This window comes from Condylura cristata, unplaced genomic scaffold (assembly GCF_000260355.1).
Source record: "Condylura cristata isolate star-nosed mole 26May11 unplaced genomic scaffold, ConCri1.0 scaffold00003, whole genome shotgun sequence".
NCBI classification, from domain to species: domain Eukaryota; kingdom Metazoa; phylum Chordata; class Mammalia; order Eulipotyphla; family Talpidae; genus Condylura; species Condylura cristata.
Genome location: NW_004567104.1, coordinates 46920908 through 46942587, shown reverse-complemented (window position 1 = coordinate 46942587; position 21680 = coordinate 46920908). Strand labels below are relative to the sequence as shown.

Below are 21680 nucleotides of genomic sequence, written 5' to 3'. Positions count from 1 at the left end.
CTGTGAAACAGAACCCCATGGTTCTGTTTTCCATATCTCATTTTGATGAAACACCTCTACCAATGGCTGACTGAGACAGGGATTTAAAAGTCAAGACCTTGCATATTTAAAAATGTTCTTATTCTACCATCACAAATAACGGACAGTTTGACTAACTATATATTCCAAGTTGAAAGTCATTTCCTTTTATAATTTTAAAGACAGTGGGCCTTTTTTTTTTGTATTACAGCTTTCATTGTTGTTGCTGCTGCTAAGTCTGAAACCCTTATTCTTCTATGATACTGACCATCTCTTTTCTTCCTTGCAATTTAGTTTTTCTTTTGTCCCTTGAGTATATTTCTTTTATGTGTGTGTGTGTGTGTGTGTGTGTATGTATATGTATATACTTATTTATTTTTTTTTTAAAGATTTATTTATTCATACAGAATTGGGGTACAGGCCAGAGATGCGGAGGGTGAGAGGATTCACCAGAGCCAGAGCGGGGAGCAGAACAGGCAGATCGATGAAGTACACTGCTGAGGGGAGCAGCGGGCGGGTCAGGAGAGGTCTGCCACTCCATGTGGATCTCCTCCCGGGCAGGCGGAGATCGAACTCATGCGGAAGTGGCTTTAGTTTCTTAGTGCAGTGCTTTAACCCGCTGCACCACCAGAGAGGGCCTGTATATACTTATTTTTAATTCTTCACCCATAGTTCCATTTTCCAGCTCCCAAACTTGGAATTTCCTGAGCCATCAGAATAACGTATCTTTTGTCTCATAATTCCACCACACCCTTGGACTATCCTGAGCAGTGGTAGCATCTTTTATCATATTTGGTCTTTTGTCCTTAGCTCTAGATGGCTTCAGAATTTCACCGAAGTTGAGGTGGGTGTCTCATTAAGGGTATATTATTGTTTGGTAAACACCCTAGAAAAGTTCCAACCCCTGATTTCCTGAGAGGAGAAAGGCTAGAAGTAGAGTCCAATCACCAATGGCCTAGGATTTAATTAATTGGTGACACCTAAGTAGTGAAGCCCCATAAAAAACCGAGAACTTCCAAGTTGTGAAACCACAGTAGTTCCATGTGCTGCCTTGTAGGATCCCAAACTTTACAGAAAAGGAAACTCCTTTGTCCCTGGACCTTGACTTTCTCATATGGTTATTGACTCCTTATCCTTCAGTATCCTTTGAAATAAGCCAGTTCTCTAGTTAATACTTGGCTTTCCTGCTATCTAGCAAATTAAGTGAATATAAAGTGGTGGTTGTGGGAACCTGATTTATAGTCAGTTGGTAAGGAGCAGATACTAATCTGAGTTTGCAATAAGCACCTAACATTTGAGGAGGTGGTCATGGGAACCTCTAATCTTTGACCAGTTGGTCAAAAGCAAGGGTAACTGCCTGAGGGCTGTTTCAGGTACCTGAAATAGAAGGTGGCCTTGGGATACTGACTCTTAACCAGTAAAACCTGCTATCATCTCCAGGTAGAGTGTGTCAGAACTGAATTGAATTCTTGGGACACCCTGCTGTGTTCTGTTCTTTGCTTGTAGGTGAAGGGAATTTAAAGACACCGGTTAAGATTGGGTCCAGAAACCCAACACAACTAACAATGAAGCACTAAAGTAGACTCTATTTACCATGCAATCAGAGTCATCTTCAACTAGCTTTGCAGAGACTTACCGGACATTTGTAATCTCTAGCTCTTTCATGTTTCAGTGTGTGCATTATAAGGGCATATCGTCTCTGAAAAATCATTCCACACTCCCCACATTTATGGGATGCTTCCTCTTCAGTATTCTCTTTAGCATCTCTATTTGGCTGTTTCATCTTTTTTCCTCTTTGAACTAATTTCTGAGCCACCTATTAAGGCATAGAAAACACAAACCAAGTAAACATATTCATTTTTATTTGTCTGAGTTCACATTATTTAATACTGGTATTGAAAGCATTACGTTGCTTTCCTTCCCACCAAAATAATTTTCATCATAGGCATGTTTTTAAATAGAATGTTCGAACCTAAAGTTAAAAAACTACGAAAGTCAATTCTTTTCATCATACCTGTTGGACTGCTGACTTGGGAATGGCTTTCCGTTTCTGCAGCTTCTTCTCCATTCCTTTGTGTAGTCGGATATAGCCCCCTTCATTAACAGAACGCTGCCGAAGCCTGCTTTTATAAGTATCATCATCAGGGCCCATGTCTGTTTTTGCAGTCAGTGCAACTAAGTTTTCATGATCTTTTAAAGTCTCACCAACATTCTGCTGGTGCTCCGGAATGTCTTCAGCACAGATATCTTCCGCTAATGTATCATTTCCCATATCAGTCTTTTCTGGAAGACTGATTACATTCTCTTTTGGAAGTTTGGAAGGAATATTAGAAACTGTATTATCTTTGCAGTTTGAAGTTTCTAGTTCTGACTGGTTGTTTTTTGTTATTAAGTCAACAGACTCCATTTCAGGCTGGGAATCAGTTACACAGCCTGCAGGTGACAGAGTAGCATCAGTCTCTGAAGAAACCTGGGGACCAGGTTGTTGTCCTAGATGTTCCTTCTGCTCAGACTCTGGCAATTCTCCATTTACTAGTAGTACAATTTCACAATCCCCCAGTTCAGGAGATAAAGTTGTAGTTCCCTCATTGCTAGCCACTGGAGGGGCTGTACTTCCATTTTGTTCTGGTAAGTCCTGGGTAGACGCAACTGTCTGTACTTCACCTTTCTTATATACTGTTAGTTGCTTCTCTTCCATTAGCTTATGTACACTTTCACAGATTTCTAAAACTTCTGACATGAAAAGATGACGAGCCAAGATGGCTACATCAGCCATGCTACAGAAGTCAAAGCTTAGCACAGACGTGTAGGCAAATTCCAGTAAAGGAAGGAAACTTGCCTTACAAAAACCTATGAAACAAGGATGGTAGACAAAGAAGTCAATCACTATTAAAACACCTTTTAAGTACAATTACGTATGATTATGGCAATATAAAACAGAATGTAAGTGTAAATATCACCATTTACTTTGCAGGTAAACACCCTGGATTTGTTTTCTTTTTATTCTGGTTGTTTATTAGACCATAACTAACTCACTTTTATGAGCCAATTCATAATACCTAAAATAGAAAATAATATCAGACTTACTATCTCGAAGAACTGGTGTAAAGCAGTCATTTTCAAACTCTACTTCTTAGAACAAATTCCACTCAACAGATGGAACAGATGCTGGTAAATGAAGGGCAACAAGAGATGGAGGCAAGGTTCAACTAATCTGCCTCCTAATCTCACTTTAGTAAGCATAACTGTATGTTTTAATAAGAATCCATACAAAATTTGATGGTGAACAAGGATTTCTATGACAAAAAATTACAAACCAAGGTTTAAGGTAGGGAGGCATCAGCAAAGTTTTTCTGTAAAGAATCAGGTAGCGTATACTGTACTCATAAAGAGTCTGTTTCAAACTATTCAATTCTGCCTTTATAGCCAGAAAGAATAACACACAAATGGGTGTGGCTATGTTTCAATGTAACTATTTACAAAAAGAGAGGAAAAGGAGGTACGTGGAGGAACGTTTCTTGAGCTGCAGTGAGTCTACCCTAGAACAAAATAATTCCCACACACAAGATATTACATACCATTCTGTTAGAAAATAAAATCAGTTTTTTCTAAGTTCATACTTCATTTTAGAAATCCATTTTTAATATTCACATCATGTGAAAAGATCACATAGTGATGAATCCAGCATAATCTTCACAATCAGTATGATTAAGAATCTATCTTTTCAGAGTTTCCTACATAGTCAAGCAAATGTTCTTATTCTCCCTTCTTATAGGTATATTACACATATTGCCTATGCTTGATTAATTTCATAATAACTTTTTTTAAAGAATTGTTTATGTATGTACATAAGAACTGGGGTACAGGCCAGAGGTGCATGGGGTGAGGATTCATCAATGACAGAGTAGGGCACAGAACAGGCAGACTGAAATACACTGCAGAGAGGAGCAGCAGGTGAGACAGGGAAGGTCTGACGCATCATGTGGGTCACCTTCCTGGCCAGGCATTGAACTGCTGGTGCAGATGGCTATATAGTGCTGCTCTTTAATCCCTTGAGCCAGCAGGAATGGCCCAGTCTCATAATAATTTATCTTAAAGATCTTTTAATATGTATAGAGCAAAGGCAATATTTTAAGAATTCATATTACTGTGTTTTTCAGTTTTGATTCAAGGTAGATAATATGTGGTCTTTTCATATAAGCAGATAAGGGATAGAGAAGAGTCTTAAGCATTAGAAGTAAAGGTGATAAATAGGGGAACACAAATCAACATCATCATCATCATGGCTAATCAGCCATTCTTAGAAAAGCTGATAAATAGGCTGATGCCATATAAATCCTGCTACAAACTACAAGACCAAGTTAAGCTTGAGGTAAGAATATTTACTTATTTTTAATTATGTTTATTGAGGTTAACACTGATTTGTTAAGATATAAGGCTTTTTCGGGGGGGGGGGACCACTTACTTACTAACCACTTACTAACACCTAGCACCTTTTAAATTACTAAGTCAAAGTCATGTTTCCTGTAAAAGAATTAACATGTTCTAAACATCACTTTAACTATCAAAATCTCTACTCAAATGAGTCCCCTGTTTACTATAAATACTATGAAATATCAAAGAAAAATCACTCATAATATTTTGTTTCTACCCCGCCATTTTACTTACACACACTCAGAGCAAAATGTTTTATTTAATCAAAATGAAGTGTGCTTTTTCACAATATGAACACTTTCTAGTTCTTGTAAACCTAAATGGAAAGACCTTTTCGATTTAGCTAGACTGCCACTATAAGTGAGTTTCTCCCTCTTTAGTATGAATGCTGAGTTTGTAAGTTAGATGGATACCCTCTCCAGTATGTAATTATAACAAAAATATTATACAGTTCTTACCTGAAAGATCCACCACTGCTTCATGACTGGAAACGGCTCCTTTCTCAATGAAAAGATCTCTAAAATACTCGCTATTAGCTGACAAAACAGATTTGTGAGCCTTGTACTCTTCTCCTTCAATTAGCAGAGTAACATCACAGAACTGGTTTGAGAGTCTCTGTTCATTCAGCTGTTTTAAGACAGCCTGACAATGTTTTGGAGAAGAACGTTTCACCACTCCTTTGGTGTCAACCTAACAAAAGATTTTGAGACCAAGAGCTATATTACTTATCATTTGTACCTCTACCCTTAACAGAATTTAAAAGAAGATACACTATTTCATTTTTAAGACACTGCTAATTATTGTATCCTGATATTTTTAAAATTTATATATTTAAATAAAAAGGGATATCCTCATTGTTTTTGATGTTTATTCTACTTGACTCAATAAAAACTTGTATCTCACTCCTTGCTATCCCTTACTAACCATAAATTTGATGATACCTGAAACTAATGCAGGCAAAAAACAAAGACCTGGTGAGCTTAATTTTACCTTGTCCCATGACCCAGAGATTATTTTCAGTAATGCTTTTGTTATACTAAATGCATTAGTTATACTAATACACCATTGAAATGTATTCTGTCTAAATGCATTAGTTATGCTAATATACTACAGAAAAAGGAGGCCTGATAAAGAAGTAAGGAGTTTTATTTCTAAGAGCAGAAACAACAAAATACTTATGATCAAGAGTTATAGTATATGTAACAAACAAATCATTGCTTCAGACATAGACCAGCTTAAATTTTCAATGCCAATGCCAACCTTTAAAAAGTTTTGGCAGTTTAAGAAAAAGTTCAAAGACAACAAATATTAATAATCATTAATTACAAATATTAAAGCTGAACTGAAAGTTCGACTTACAAATACAAGTTCATGTTTGGATACTGGCTTCTTTTTTGTGGGTTTGGAGGCTGTCGGAGGTGAAGTAAAGTTGCTTAGGTCATCCTCTGATTCATTGCTTTCTTCTCCAGAATCAAGGTCTAGTCCTAATTCTTCCAACATTTCTGACGTATCTGATATGGGACGGGAGCGATCGAGTTTCTCCTGGCATTTGCTACACTGTTTAATGTAATCTTTGACTTGCCTTAATATACCTACAATGAAAAGAAAAAATAACAAGTTTAACAGTGATTTTATTGGAAAATTCAATAGATTATACTGTTAATTTAATCTACATACACAAATATATGTTCTGGGCTCATGTGTGCACACGTGCCCAAACAGTATAGCATGTAAAATAAGTTCAGTATGTAAGACCCACCTTTTCCAAAGTTGTATAAGATTTCAATGATAGTTTGTTTCCATCCTGAGGTAGCCTATGTGTTATTTATTTCACGTTATTTTCTTTATCATATAAAATGACTGTGTAGCAGCTCTAACTGCCCACTTGTATCTATCTATGCAGGTGTCCTTTACTCTTCCTCCCCTTTATAAGAAACCTATTCTTCTGAATATAAAAAAATAATTATGCAGCCTCACCCATTTCCAATGAGTCGCAGCTACTTCATGCAAAAAGAAAAATATGAAATTGGGCCTCCAAGACAGAGCACTATGAAGCTACTATCAGCAGCCACTGCAGCATAAGTTTGATTCCTGGCCAGGGAGCTGACCCATCTGGCCTAGCAGACCTCTCCCATCTCACACACTGTTCCCTTCAGCAGTGTATTTCAGTACATCTTCCTGTTCTGCTCCCCACTGTCTCTGGTAAATCCTCTCATCCTCCCCACACATCTAGACTTCATCCTAGCTCTTGTATGCACAAATAAATCTTTAAAAAAAAAAAAAAGAAAAAAATACAAATGGAACCAGTATTAACCTGAATAGGATCACAACCAGAATTGTCTCAGTTTTGAAAACCATGAGATTTTTTAGGGCTGTATGAAATAACAGCATACATGGCCTCTTTCTGGTGGTGTACTGAGTTAAAACACCACATTGTGAAACTCTCAAAAGCCATTGCAGCATGAGTTCGAGCCCCAACCAGGGAGCTGACCCAAATGGCGTGGCAGACCTCTCCTGACCTGTCTGCTGCTACCTTCAGCAGTATATTTCAGTAGATCTGCCTGTTCTGCTCCCCACTCTATTTCTGGTGAATCCTCTCACTCACCACACCTCTGGCCTGTATCACATAATCAAACAAAAACTGATAATCTACAAGGCACTCATTAAACCCTATTTTAAACTTCAATTTCCAGCTCAACATTCTGGGTCAGGATAAGAAGCAGAGAAGAATAATGTGTGTCTCTATGTATTATCTTTGTAAGGTGGAACAAATATTTGTTGTTCTACAAGAGAATAAAGTCCTAAGAGGTAAGCAACATGGCCAAAGTCCAAAATCCAAAGTCCAAAGTCACGTCTATTGTATAGGTAGGCTCCCAGAAATTTAGAGACTTTTTTGTTTATTATGCTACTTCATCATTTGTTCGTTCCTGTGGCAGAAACATCTTTCCCAATAATTCCCAGAATGCAAACAAAAAGGTTCATTAATTAGCTAATATGTTACAGAGAGTAAATCCTTTAAGAGTTCTTAAAATTATACCAAGTTCCTTATACTTTTAACCTCTGAAAAATATTCAAACAATATTCTCAAGTTGTATTATGTTTCATACTTACTAGAAGTATATACTAGACAATGAAGAAAATCATGCTTTCATTTTAGAGACATATGGCTATTATCATATTAGAAGTTTCAAGTTCTACAGTAAAGAAATCTGTTTAACCTAGAAATTTGCCAAATTTATTTGTTCACAGAATACCTATATTTTTCATACTATATCTTAGGAAATAATGAATTATGTGAAATATAACTTCCATTAAAAAGACATGTGCATGGGTGATTTGGTGATGGGAAACCCAAGGGGATTGCAACTGAGATGGAAAAATGCACAGAAATATGTAAAAATAAACTATTATTTAAAAAAAAAAAAAAGGCATGCGCAGTCCTCCCTGGTGGTGCGGGGGCTAAGGCGCAGCACTGCAAGCTAGCCACAGCTGCTTCAGTACAAGTTCAATCCCTAGCCCCGGAAGTGATCCACATCATGCAGCAGACCTTTTCTGTCTCACCTGCTGCACCCCTCATCAGTATGACTGTTCTGCTCCCCACTCTGTCTCTGGTGAATCCTCTCACCACCCCTGTACCTCTGGCCTACAGCCTAGTTCTGTATACATAAATAAACAAATCTAAAAAAAAAAAAAAAAAAGGCATGTGCATAGATTTAGAAACCAACAGAAGGTATACTTCAGTGTGTGAAGATATTAAAAGTTAACAAGACTTTATTACTGTAAGGAACAGTGATATATATTTTACATGCAATCATGAATAAATGGGTTAGGAGAATAAGAAATTTCTAGAAATTAATAGTGATGACTACACAATAATGTGAAGGTTTTTTGACACCACTGAACTATACAATTAAAAATGCTTAAAAAGGAAAAATTTATGTTAAGTGTATTTTACCACAATAAAACAGTAAGCTTACATATGTAAATGAATGGAGGAAATATTTGTTATATATTTCTATGTAAAGAACTTACTTGTAGAGGCCCTCCCTGGTGGTGCAGCAGATTAAAGCACAGCACTAAGAAGCTAAAGCCACTTCAGCATGAGTTTAATCCCGCCCTGGAGGTGACCCACATGGCACGGCTGAGACCTCTCCTGAGCCGTCCACTGCTCCCGTCAGCAGTGTAAAATATATAAATCTTAAAAAAAAAAAATACTTGTAGAATAATGAATGCTGCTAAGGAAATTTCTATATCCAAAGTAAAGACAAGAGGTACTTTTTAAATTATTCATTTTGGTTTTATTTCTAAACATTTTTATTTCTGTATCTTCTGCAGTAGGATTTATTAACTATTGACTGGCTGAGGTCAAATGATATTAGAGAAAATGTACTGAAAGCATTTGAACAAGAATGGAAAATAAAAAGTATTAATGGATGATAATTAATCAATTGTCTCAGAAAACATCCTATCATGGTTTCTGTCTCTTTTAACTGAATTAATGTTTTAATGGAGTCATTTTAGATCCAGTTTTACAGATTACAGAAACTTACCCTCCTTAATTCACCTAAAGCTGATTAAGCTGAGAGAATCTGACTGAAGTTGACTACTCAAAATACATCATTATGTAAATATAGTTAATCATGTCGAGTGGGAAATCACTGTAAGATGGTAAAATGATGTAGCAAAATCTGACTAAACACTTCGTCACTGAACCTCTCTGGGCATATATCTAATATGGGGATAATAGTAGTTCCTTCTCATTCAGTTTCTCATTTGTTGTTACCCAAATTATGAAATTATGTACAATCAGATATTTGAGAGAGGCAGGACAACACACTGACAAAATTTTTACCACAGCATAGTTTGTTCTACTTTATCATTAGTTATTGCTATTGACTTCAGTGTTAAATTTACAAATTAAGCTTTATCGTATAAGAAAAAAACAGTACATACAAAATTTTGTAGCATCCCAGATTTCAGGCATCCACAGGGGTCTTGGAAGGTATCCCCAGCAGATAAGGGAGAACTACTGTACTTACACAGGGCTGTTATGAGGCTTAAATGTTAATCTTTATAAAGTACTTTGAACAATGTTGCGACACAATAACTTTCATTTTGTCAATTATTTGTCAACCTGTGATATATATATATACATATAATATCCATATAAAAATAATACCATGTTACCAATAAATGAATTCCCTTAGTGGCTAGTCCTTTATAAAAGAACTTGAGGGACTGTTACTCATTCTATAGAGAATTTTTCTCAACCTCAGTAGTATAGAAATATTAAGTCTAATAATTCTTACTGGGTGTGGTGAACAGGGGAAATCAGGTTGTCATATGTCTCCGGATACAGCAAATGTTCCCTGAGAGGAAAAATCCTCCCAGCTAAGAACCACTGCTCTAGCGATCTCCCAAGTTTAACAATTTGCTTCTGTCAGCTGTTCAAGAACCACCAACCCCTGTAAGTGTTAGGTACAGTAGAGGGGTGTGGAAGTGTAGGATGGGTGGTTGGGGTAGTGGTGTTAGTGGTTCCTAAGTTCCATGCATATTAGTTGTTCAGTTTTTGTTTTGTTTAAAGGGGTTACAAGTAGTTAATTATGGCTGTATTTACATGAACCAAGTTCTTGATGGGTTTTCTAGACATCACACATTCCTCTTCTAGATTAATTTATACCCATTGTCTAAACAAAAATAAATCTATTGTTAGGTAGGAACTTCTGTACATGGTCTATTTAACCTATTACATGGTTTTGCTAATTTAATCTTTTTTTCTCCTTATTTTATCTGCACATTTTGGAAGGAAAGCAGTTAAATGGAGATCCCCATAAATCAGTATGTGACTGAAACAGGAGATTATTTTAGTGCTCTAGCACATATTGCTACAAACTTGCCTAAGCACTGGAACCCAGTTTATGATGAGTACATTCCAGAAAGAGCAGAATAATAAATCCCAGTAAATATACCTACTGAAACTTCTAGTGGGTTGACTTTGAAAGCAATATTCCTTGGCATATATGCCAGGGCATAAACCTAACTGAAATGGAAAAAAAGGAGGAAAAAAAATACAACAAAATTAGTCTTTTCTTTTCCACACTGATCCTTATAAATGCCAGATAAAAAGTCCACAAGGACTTTAGGTAGTGTATGACACTACCCATCTAGGTAGTGTATGACACACTAAAAACTGGTAATTGACATGTTTATCAATTTTTGATTCTAGATCATTACCAGTACCATTATCAAATATTACTCCAATAACTAGTCAATCGGCTTAGCCATTCTTAATTACTCTAAAGTCGTAAAGTAAATTGGCTGTGAAAGTTGACTCCTTAGTGGTGCAATAGCTTAAGCAGAAGCAGCATGAAGCTCCTGGCAACCACTGCAGCATGAGTTTGACCTCCACGCAGGGAGGGGACTCATAGGGCACAGCAGACCCCTCATGTCTCATATGCTGCTCCTCTTTGTAGCTTATTTCAGTCAATCTACCTATTCTGCTCCCTACTGTCTCTGGTGAATCTTCTCACCCCCTGTACCTTTCGACTTGCACCCCAGCTCTTGTATGTATAAATAAATATTTAAAAAATGACACAAATCATAAAGGATTTCACTACTGAAAATTCCTTCAGTTCTAATGCGGCTTTAATAATGTTTATTTTTCCACATAATTGTTATTTCCAGTAAGTTTGTAATAAAGAATCAGACATCAAAAAGAATAGGTAATAATGGAGGGCAAACTACTCTGATATTTATTGATTACAAATTCCAATTTTTAAACTTATTTTTAAAGATTTATTTATATATGCATGCAGAGCTGGGGTACAGGCTAGACGTGTGGTGAGAGGATTCCTCAGACACAGAGTGGGGAGCAGAAAAGGCAGACTGACGAAGTACATTGCTGAGGGGAGCAGCAGGTGAGACAGGAGAGGTCTGCTGTGCCATGTGGGTCACCTCCCTGGCTGGGGATTGAACTCATGCTGAAGTAGCTGAGGCTAGCTTCATAGTGCTGTGTTTTAAGTTGTTGTGACACCAGGAAGGGCCAGAGCTGTTTTAATGTTTAAAGACTTCAGAATTCTACCTTACTACAAATGTATCTTTCATATTTTAATTAGGCTAGTGTAAACATGGTATCAGTTTTTTCCCCTAAGACACTGAATTTCTTTTTTTTAAAGATTTATTTGTACATTCAGAAACTGGGGTACAGGCCAGAGGCTCGGGGTGGCGAGAGGCTTCACTAGAGACAGAGTGGGGAGCAGAACAGGCAGATCGACGAAGTACACTGCTGAGGGGAGCAGCGGGCAGGTCAGGAGAGGTCTGCCACGCCATGTGGTCACCTCCGGGGCAAGTGGGAATCGAACTCATGCGGAAGCGGCTTTAGATTCTCAGTGCTGTGCTTTAACCCGCTGCGCCACCAGGGAGGGCCGACACTGAATATTTTAAGAAAAAAATCAAGCTAGATTTCATATGATTGCACAAATAATCAATTTAGGAAAGGAAAATTCTTAACACTAACTCATATATCAAACCTTAAAATAGTGGCTAGGAAAGGTGTGAAATCACAGAAGTCTGCTGTGTAAGCTTTGACATTTAACTCTTATTGCTTTTAGATATTGCATCTGTAAAACAGAAATACAAAGATTTCCACCTCACAAAATTTCACTAATAGCTAATGAGTGAAAACTAAGTACTGAGAATTATGGCTGCATGTAAAAGCTTCGTGAATGTCATCGTTAGCTATAGTTATAATTTTCAATATAAGGTACTATAAGCCTGAGACATTTACAGGTGAGAACAAACTAATACCAGCAAAATGTAACAATTACTCTACACTTTTAATCCTTCACAGCTGCCTCTTTAAAAAAATTTAATTCAGATATTTTTTAAATAGAAATAAATCAAGGTAGGGACTATACCTGAGGAGAAAGCATGCCTTGTACAAAAAGGAAGAGTGATGTAAAATACATATAAAAACAAGTAGTCAATGACTAGAATTGATGATAAAGTTCATAAACTGAAAAGAACCTGAGAAACTACTCAACAGTCGAATTCCTGTACTGACAGGGTAACTAACTGGGAACTTAAAAAAATACTTCCTCCAGAGCCAAACACAGAGGTAGAACACTCCGGACAAAGCCTCAAATTTTTCTAAATCTAACTGAACTGTCTGAATAGTCAAAAACGCAGACGTGCATTTCCTGACTCTAAATCACGGTAACCTATCTTTTTTGAGTGTCCACAGTGCCCTCATTCAGTTTCCAAGCGCTTTTCACAGACTCAAGAGGGAAGACTCAACTCAGAAGCAAAAAGACCTACAATTCTTGACGCTCAATTCTCGTCCCCCAAACCAGGTTCCGGATGACCGTTTGTACTGAGGAACTACCAAACACCGCCGCCCGGAATTGCATTTTTCCTCATTTCCGCCGCAGTAGCACAATTTAAGGAACCCAGGCCGGCGGGGTCAAAGAACCTCAGACGCACCCGCAAAATCATCCGGAGCTAACAGCCTGGGGCCCGGGCTCTAGGCAGGATGCCCCTCCGGGCCCCCAAGCCGCCGCACAAACGGGTTTTTAAAGATTTATTTATCCATAAAGAACTGGGGTACAGGCTAGAGGTGCAGGGGGGTGAGGGGCTTCACCAGAGACAGAGCGGGGAGCAGAACAGGCAGATCGATGAAGTACACTGCTGAAGGGAGCAGCGGGCAGGTCAGGAGAGGTCTGCCACGCCATGTGGTCACCTACGGGGCAGGCAGGAATCGAACTCATGCGGAAGTGGCTTCAGCTTCTCAGTGCTGTGCTTTAACCCGCTGCGCCACCAGGGAGGGCCCACAAGTGGGTTTTTAGAAGGCACAAGACGCAGCTCTCACTCTGGGCAGCCGCCCGGAAGCTTCCCGAGAGGGAAGCAGCCACCACCTGCGAAGCAGCGCAAGAGGACAGTGGGGCGCAGCCGCGCGCCCCGCCCCGCCCCGCGGCAGGCCCGGCCCCCGGGGAAGCCCCTTTCGCCCCACCCCGGGTCAGGGCCCGCCCCCGGCGCCCCGGCCTACTTCCAGAGGGAAGTGCGGCTCTTTTCGCGTCCCCCACCCTCTCGGCTCCGCCTGGCAGCCGCTCCGCCGCCGAGCACCAGCTGGGACGGCGAGGAGCGTTCGGGGAGAGGGCTGCGGGCCCCCCAAACTTGTGGGTGCGCCAACAGGCCCGCCTCAGCACCCGCCAGCGGGCCTTGAGAGGTCCACAAGCCGCCGGCCCGCCGCCTCGCCGCGGCCGAGTCCCTACCTCGCCACCAGTACGTCTTGGACAAGTCGTGCCAGGTCTGATGCCGGGTGTGGTGAGTGCCGCCCGGGCCCAGGTGCGCCGCCTCGATGAGCCCCCGGCGCCGCTCAGGCTGCAGCACCACCTCCAGCTCCGCGAAGGTCTTGCGATGCCTCTGTCGCCTCTGGTAATATAAGGTCCCGCCGCGCACCACGTAGCAGGCGGCCGCCTTGCGGATTTTACGCTTGACATTGCCTTCGGTGCCGGGCGCGTACGGCTCGCGCTCGTTGGTCAGGTAGCGCAGGATGGCTCGGTAGCTTTCCTCGCTTGACATCGCTGACGGCGTCAGTGGGGGTAAGGAAGACAGCGCACTAGCTCCAGGCGAATGCTGCAGCGGCGCCTGCACTGTAGGGAGGAACGGCGACGCTTGCAGTGAGCGCCCTTCGACGGCGCTGGCCGCACGGAGGGAGAACGGACGAGTTGGTAACCAGGGGGAACTGCACTTCTCCAGCGCGCGGGATCCGCTTGCGACTGACAAAATGGCTGCTGCACCACCGGAAGTGACGCGCCAAGGGCAGTGGTGAGGGAAGTGAACACTGATTGGAGAGAATTGGTTTTCTGGCTTGATGAAGCCGACCGGGTGACGTCAGGACTAAGGGCGGACATGTTGGAAGTGGGTCTGCCCTTGCTGGGAGAGCGAAGCAGCTTGAACAGACATATTAAGTCCTGGCAGTTTTCTTTTTTTTTTATACCTTTTCTGTCTTCTAAGCACGTGTAAGGTTTGATGGGCAGTTGTTAGCCTGTCTTAGAAACACCGAGATGTGGGGTCTTTTCGTCTATCTTCTACGACATCCAACAGTATAATTACAGGGCTTTGCCACTAAAAATGTTAGCATATGGATTGGGGCCCAAAGTAAATCCCATTCACGTGGAAATGCAGGTTCCAAGAAACAAGGCTATAAAAATTAAGCCTCTGGATTACACGAATTGTTATAATTTCTAAGATTCAACTGCTGGCTCCAAACCACCCTTGAAATAGTCACGACTTACCTGAGTCGATGGGTATTTCCACGGTTTTCTACCTGAGGTGATCATGTTGGAAAACGGCGGTGGGGGTGGGGAAATGGCACGATCTTCTTACAAGCGTTATTTTTAGTTTTACATAGTTAGGGAAGAAAGTATTCATTTTACACCCGACATAAACTGAATGCAGAAAAAGCCGAGACCATCTGAACTACGTTTTCCAATGTGCATTTTGGGCCCTATTTCAGATTTCAGTTGGTTGTCGAGATTGGTGGCCGTGGTCACCTATCCCGGAGCTGAATCTGTAGCACTAGGAATTAAACTCTAAGGTAACTTGGGCTGGGAACTGGCCAGAGCTTACCTGGGTGTGAAATCTTATGCCAACCTATTTATTTCCCAGCTCTGGAGTTTGTGGTTCCCTGATGGAGGCAATTGAATCTCTAGAAACAGGTGATGGGCACACAGCAGGTAAAATGGCACAGAGTTCAGTTAAGGATGCACCCAATCTCCATGGTACTTGGGTTATTAAGGTTACAGAAATTCTCAGGTAGAAGACCATCCCAAAAAATATCCAGCTATAAGTACATGCTAGATTCAGACAAAAACCAGGGACTTCGTTGGGTTCACACATTCTGGAAACTAGACAACTTTAGGTGGAGGGAGGCTAGTGGAATTGCAGGGTGAGATGCAACCCCCTCCCATGGCATGGAGTCCAGAATAATGTCCAACCCTGTAGCAGACACCGTTGCAGTTCTCAACTGTTGAGAAAGACTGGGAGTCTAAGCCAGTGAGGATCATCCAGAGCAATGCTGCCTTTCATTCTGCCACCCCAAGTTTTTGCTAAAGAAATGAAAAAAGGAACAAGAAAATATCACACAATTGTTTATGCTTATACAAATTAAGTTACTGGTGGAACAAATTTTTCTAGTAGGGAACATGCATGTAAGCTATGTTGTCCTCACACAGCAGGCATCAATTTTGGGAAGAATTGTGTTTGCAAAATGTGAGAATTACTGGAACTCTATATGCAGAGTAAAATAAGTATTCAGAAAATTCCAGCTCCCTGGAGGGCAGCAGGCTCCCAACACAACTCCATCCTGCAAGTGGCTGATTTTTGCTGAACCAGAACCATTTCCACTGTGAAATTGCCTATGAAGCTAAGCATTTTAAAGTATGCTAACTGAAAATTTTAAGTAAACAAGCTGTGTAAATAGCAAAGAATATCCAAGAAACACCCTGTCCCCCCACCCACAAGTTTCTATGAAATTAGTGTTCAGCTCACTACATTTTGAATTTATCTTTGGGTTAGTATTTAAAAACCTTCGTAAAATGCTTTTCTGAGATGATCCAATTTTAAAATTGCTAGTGTTTATTTCTAGGTCCTTCAGGGGTACAGGCTATCCAGGAATCAAAGGCAAAGAGAATTAACAGACCCATTTTTAATATATCAGTAAAGCTATGCTTTTAAAGGACACTATTCCAGGTCCAAAGCTTCAAGGTCATAGTTCAGCATTTAAGGTGGGTTATTTTGGTTGTTTTCCTTATTCACAGCTAATACTTACCCCTTTTTATTATTTACACAAATATTGTCATTGACAGTTCCTCCAATCGCGAAAATTATTAAGTTGTTCACACATCCTTTGTTTTCACATCCAACTGTGAATTTAACATACACTGGGAAAACTGTTAGTTCCATCACCTTCCATAGACTCTGTAACTGTTGACATTGGCTTTTCCTTTGTCTAATTAATATGTGAAAAAAAATTCCCAAAGGATGTAATTATTCACTTTATCCTTACAAGAGTTACTTAAAATGATGTTTCTAGACATGTCTGTTAACATAAATTATGATTATCTTTTATATTTTATTTGTATCGGCAGGCTGCCTATACATTACAATTTGTAGTTGTTTCCAATGCAACCAATTTTAGAATGTTACATATTTTTACTCAAGGTAGTTAACATTATTGTCTGGAAGAACAGCTGGCAACTTAATGGTATTTTTACCTAATGGTAAAAATAAACAAGCCAATATAAAATGTGTCATGGGGCCACCCTGGTGGTACAAGGGATTAAGCTATTTGCAGTATGAGTTCAATTCCAGCCAGAGAGGTGACCCATATGGTACAGCAGACCTCTTATGTCTCACTTTATGCTCCCCTCAGGAGTTTATTTCAGTAGTTCTGCCTGGTTTGCTCCTCTTTCATAAATTTTCTTACTCCCTGCACCTCTGGTGTACACCCAGTTAATGTATGTATAAATAAATCTTTAACAAAAAATTTTAATGGCATGGCAGACCTCTCCTATCTCGCTTGCTGCTCCCCTCAGCAGTGCATTTCATTGTATCTGCCTGGTCTGCTCCCCATTGTCTCTGGTGAATCCTCTCACCTCCCCCCACCTCTGACCTTGTATGCATAAATAAACAAAAATCTTAAAAAAAAAAATCCACCACAATCTAGTTATAGACAGGTGTTTATTTAAAATTTCGATCTTGTCAATTTAGCGTTTTCCACCAACTCGGGGTGCAGAAACTTTCACAGGCTTCACAATCTTTTGCTTAGGTGCTGCCTTTGTGGGAGCCTATAAAAGATAACATGTTATGTGACATTATTCCATGCAATAGATTACCCACCCTTATGGATTCTTAACTACATGAAGAATGAAAAAAAGACATTTTGGTACAAAGTATAGGAATGGGTGCCTCCCTGGTGGCACAGGGGTTAAAGACAGCACTATCAAACTAAACTAGCTCTAGCCACTGCAGCCCATGTTTGATCTCCAGCTGGCCAAGGAGCTACCCACAAGGTGCAGCAGAGTTCTCCTGTCTTGCCTGCTTCTCCCCCCAGCAGTGCATTTCATTGTATCTGCCTGGTCTGCTCCCCACTAAGTCTGGTGAATCTTTTCACCCTCCAGTAAAGTACCTCGGGCCTACAACCCCAGCTCTCTTTTATGCTTAAATAAATAAAATCTTAAGAAAAAAAAAAGTGTCAGTATTTTGGGTTTAAAAAATTTGTTTTAGTTAAAGGAAGTAAAAAAAAAAAAGTCCTCTCCAACCCCTCTTCCAATTTCCACTTAGCACTAGTAGACTTGTTTGGTTTCCCACCAGAAACCAGCTATGAACATTATTTTCATTACTCTTGTACTCAAATTTCTTAAAAATGTAAAACTTCCATCTATCACCATTTTAAGTAAAAATGTGCTCTCATATCTAAGATAATCTCAAAATTACCTTAGCAGCAGCCATTGCTGTCTTTTTAGATGCTTGTTTAGCCTTCTTTGCTTCCTTAGCAGCCCTATGGAGTTAAAAAATAATTTAAGGTCAGAGCTTATTAACAAGGTGCTATGTGTTTTTTTAACAGTAGAATGATTATATGCTTTCCCCATATGCAATTATTTGTAGGAGAAATCCAGATAACTTTCTAAACTTTCTAATAACTTTCTAAACCAAATCAGCTAAATATATTACACTGTACATTAGCATTAAACACAGAATTTAAACGGCATAGATTTTTATATTAAATGTAAACACTTAGAAATGATACCACCTATATATCCATAAATATCAAAACACAGAATAAAGTTTGGCGATAAACCCAAATATGACCTAAAATCCATCCCAATAGTTGAAATCCTCTTAATAAAGCTTTCTTACCTTATAGCTTGTTCTCGTTGAGCCTTTCTAACTTCAGGCTTTTGATTCCTCTTGGCCATGATATCAGCAAGAGATGCACCTGTGATGGCCCTCTGGAATTTTACCGCACGGCGGGTTCTTTTCTTTTGAATTTCTTCCTACAACACAAAAAGGTAGGAAATACCTCTGAACCCTGTAATCTATGGATTTAGGGAAGAAGTATGTCTCTGATGGTTTATCTGTAACCATTGTAGTCATTTGGGCTGCTAAAAATAAATTATCAGAGCTGATAGATTGAAAAATAGAATTCTATTTCTTAGGAGTTCTGAAAGCCAGAAATTGGGATACTAGCATGTTCAGGAAAACACTCTTCCTATGGTGTATCTTCACAACACATTCAGGACAAGGGAGTTTTCCACCAGAAATTTTTTTTTATATAAGGGCATCCTCCACACCCCACCTACTTCCCCCAACCCCCACAAGGTCATGCTCCTAATATCATACCCGATGGATTCGGTTTCAACATATGAACAAAGATGTGGGGAAATATATTTAGCAGCATTCTACAAATATAATTCACGTACGTATTTGAAAATATACATGAGTTATTTCCATGTTTTGACTATTGTGACTAATGCCCATGAACCTAACAGGGCAACCCAGATATGAAATGGGTTCTCTGACCATGGGTCCTCATTCTTGCACCTAAAAAGGACTTGTAAAACTCAACTGCAGTAACACACAAACATTTGTAATAAATAGTTTATTTACAAAGAAGGGGAAATGAATAACTCAGGGAGTGAGATAAATAGATGTGTCCTACTAGTTCCACTGAGCTGGAATCCCAACAACATGCTGCAAGCCGGCAAAAAACAAGAGACCCCAGTGGCCCTCATGTTTGGTTTTATATCAAGCCAGACTGCTTAACCTAGTTAAGCTTATCTCCACCCTCAGGCCCCAGCAATCCTCCCTTCCATGATGGTATTAAGGGATTTGTAGTTCTTGGTGTCTAGGTTATCTCTGGCATGGCCTGGGGGTGGAGTCCATAAACTTATTTGTAGAGTTTGTTCAGGGCCTCTTTTCCCCCTAACTGATGTACAAGTTATCTGCCTATACCCCTTCTTCCAAATCCCAAGTATATACCCATAAGTGGGATTGCTAAATCATAGTATTTCAAACACAGCAAACCATTTTCTGTAGTGCCTGCAACCACCTTCCATACAGCAATGCAATTTCTCCTTATCTTACAATTAAGACACTTGTCATTTTTTAGACTAAAGATCATCTGAATGTCAATCCACTTAAACGAAATTAGAAGTAATTTCCCTTTCCTCTGAAAGCAAAACATCTAATACTATCTTAATAAGCACCCAAGGGGTGCTTAGTAAATATTCAAACCTAAAACTTCCAAGCGTCCTGAACAAGGAACCTACTTGCCACAACACACTTTTTCTCAAAAAGGGCAAACTAAAGAAAATTTTCAAAGAAACATCCAGTCTTCTCCAGAACTAGTATATGCTGAAAGACTCCAGGTTTGTCTATTAGGACTAATTCTCTAAGAATAATCAATCACAGTTCCACCCACTGGAACACACTTTCATGGTGTCCTATAACCCAAATGTGCTTATTTAGTTTCTTATTCCTCCTGCAAGGAATGCTTTTGTATTTCAACTAAATACCCTGAAACAAAAATGGACAAGGAAATAACATCAATCATTTTCACCTCTCTGACGATATAAGAGCCTTCACTCGTCTCCTTTAATTCAGTTTACACGCTCACGGGCGCAAAATGAGAGGTTAAATTTATAAATTAAGAGACCACCCCACAACACCCGTTTATTTCACTTACCGACTGTCCCTTTTTGTGCTTTCTTCTGTAGAGAACAGTCCAGTTTATCTGCCGAGGATTCCTCTTGGAAAGGAATGCTGACTCACATTTTGCGTTAAGAAACTGGAAAACCTGTCGTCACACGTAAAAAGTAGTTACTTATTGAAACCCGCCAAGATTAATAGCTAAATTCTGCCCTGTCATTAGACAAGCTTGTGTTCCACAGACGCCAAAAGGTTTGTGTCACACAATTAGCAGTAGCCGGGCAGCCCACCATGGTGGGCGTTTCGTTAGGTCTTTTCTCGAGAACAGGCAAATCTTAACTGGGCACAAAGGGCTGTGAGGAGCATCTAGCTCCTGTCCCTCCGGGAATTCCAAGAGACCTGGTACCCACAAAATGGCCTAAGGCCTCGTTAGTCCCCTTCCCTTTTACTGGAACACAGAAGTTACACAAATTTCTGATTTCCAACACGACTCATTAGGTTATCAAAGCTAAAGACTGGCAGATCTAGAGGCTTCCGATCCTAACAGGCACTGCACATAGGTCCCCATAGCAAGCCTTTCACGGGGACAACGTGGTGTAGTAAATGAACCCGTCTAGACCTAATCAGATGGGTCTTTATTCTCTAAAGACGACCAAACAGCGCTTGGCCGACGCGGCCTTCACCTTCCCGTCGGTCCTGGCGTAGCGCCTCCCATGTCCGGGGTAGATCTTGTACCCACTGAAACTGCACAGCTCGACCCTGTAAAGAGCGAAAACCCGTTAGAAAGGATGACTACAATCAATAGAAGCCATGCCCAGGACGTCGGGAAGGCGCTATGGAAGAAGATGGAGATGGATTGAGAGCCAGAGTTCCAACTTACTTCATGCCTGCAGCTGCCGGGGAGGACGAAAGATGGCGAAGAGAAGGAGAGGATCATGGGAAGCGAACTTCTAAGGTTCCGGGAGGCAATCCCCTCCCCTCATTCCCTTCACTACCCCGGCGCTCTGTGATGACGTTCAGTCCGCGTTACCAGTCTGAGCGGGCGCTGTGGGCTGCCACCGGAGGTGGTAGAACTTGAGGGGGCGATCATGGAGTGAGCTGTTGGCGGCCGATTGGTTTTGAGTCATTCTGTCTCTCCTGCGTTCAAGTGTCTTAGAGCCTTCGACCTTCTGCAGAGAATGCGAACTGAAGAGAAGCGGGTCCTCGCTCCTCCCCCATATAGTTTAGTGACCCACAGATGAGTATGTCTCAGGTAGAGCTTAAAGTAATATGTTGCTTTTCTTGTTGGCAACAAGAATTAAATTTTCGTAGTTTCACCCTTTGCAAAATAGTGAATAATAACGTTCTTCTAGTCCGTGCGAGTCCTTTTGTGCACGATGGCGTTTTGTATTAATTTTAATTAACAATCACTGTGTTTGCTCTATGCCGGGATTATAGTAAAACATTTACGAACATTAATTCATTCAATTTACAAAAACTCTAAGTAAAAACAGAAGTATTCCATGTTTCTCAGCGTG

The 21680-nt window shown here is 40.2% G+C and overlaps 2 protein-coding genes across 2 annotated transcripts in view; both read right to left on the bottom strand.

The window, feature by feature from the left end:
- ZBTB11 (zinc finger and BTB domain containing 11) overlaps positions 1 to 16801 on the bottom strand; it is a 28382-nt gene extending 11581 nt beyond the window's left edge. The window contains exons 1-5 of the mRNA XM_004675245.2: positions 13722 to 16801; positions 5812 to 6044; positions 4911 to 5142; positions 2033 to 2868; positions 1655 to 1834 (exon numbers count right to left, since the gene is read on the bottom strand). Of these exons, the coding sequence (XP_004675302.1) occupies positions 1655 to 1834; positions 2033 to 2868; positions 4911 to 5142; positions 5812 to 6044; positions 13722 to 14031 (1791 nt within the window). The 5' untranslated portion in view covers positions 14032 to 16801. The remainder of the gene's footprint in view (positions 1 to 1654; positions 1835 to 2032; positions 2869 to 4910; positions 5143 to 5811; positions 6045 to 13721) is intronic.
- Positions 16802 to 17176: 375 nt separating this feature from the next.
- Positions 17177 to 21148, bottom strand: RPL24 (ribosomal protein L24). The gene is made up of 6 exons (XM_004675242.2): positions 21044 to 21148; positions 20847 to 20922; positions 20201 to 20311; positions 18373 to 18509; positions 17950 to 18013; positions 17177 to 17300 (listed from the first exon to the last, which is right to left on the bottom strand). Exons 1-6 carry the CDS (start codon positions 21046 to 21048, stop codon positions 17220 to 17222), a joined length of 474 nt encoding a protein of 157 aa, XP_004675299.1. The 5' UTR covers positions 21049 to 21148; the 3' UTR covers positions 17177 to 17219.
- Positions 21149 to 21680: the final 532 nt, after the last annotated feature.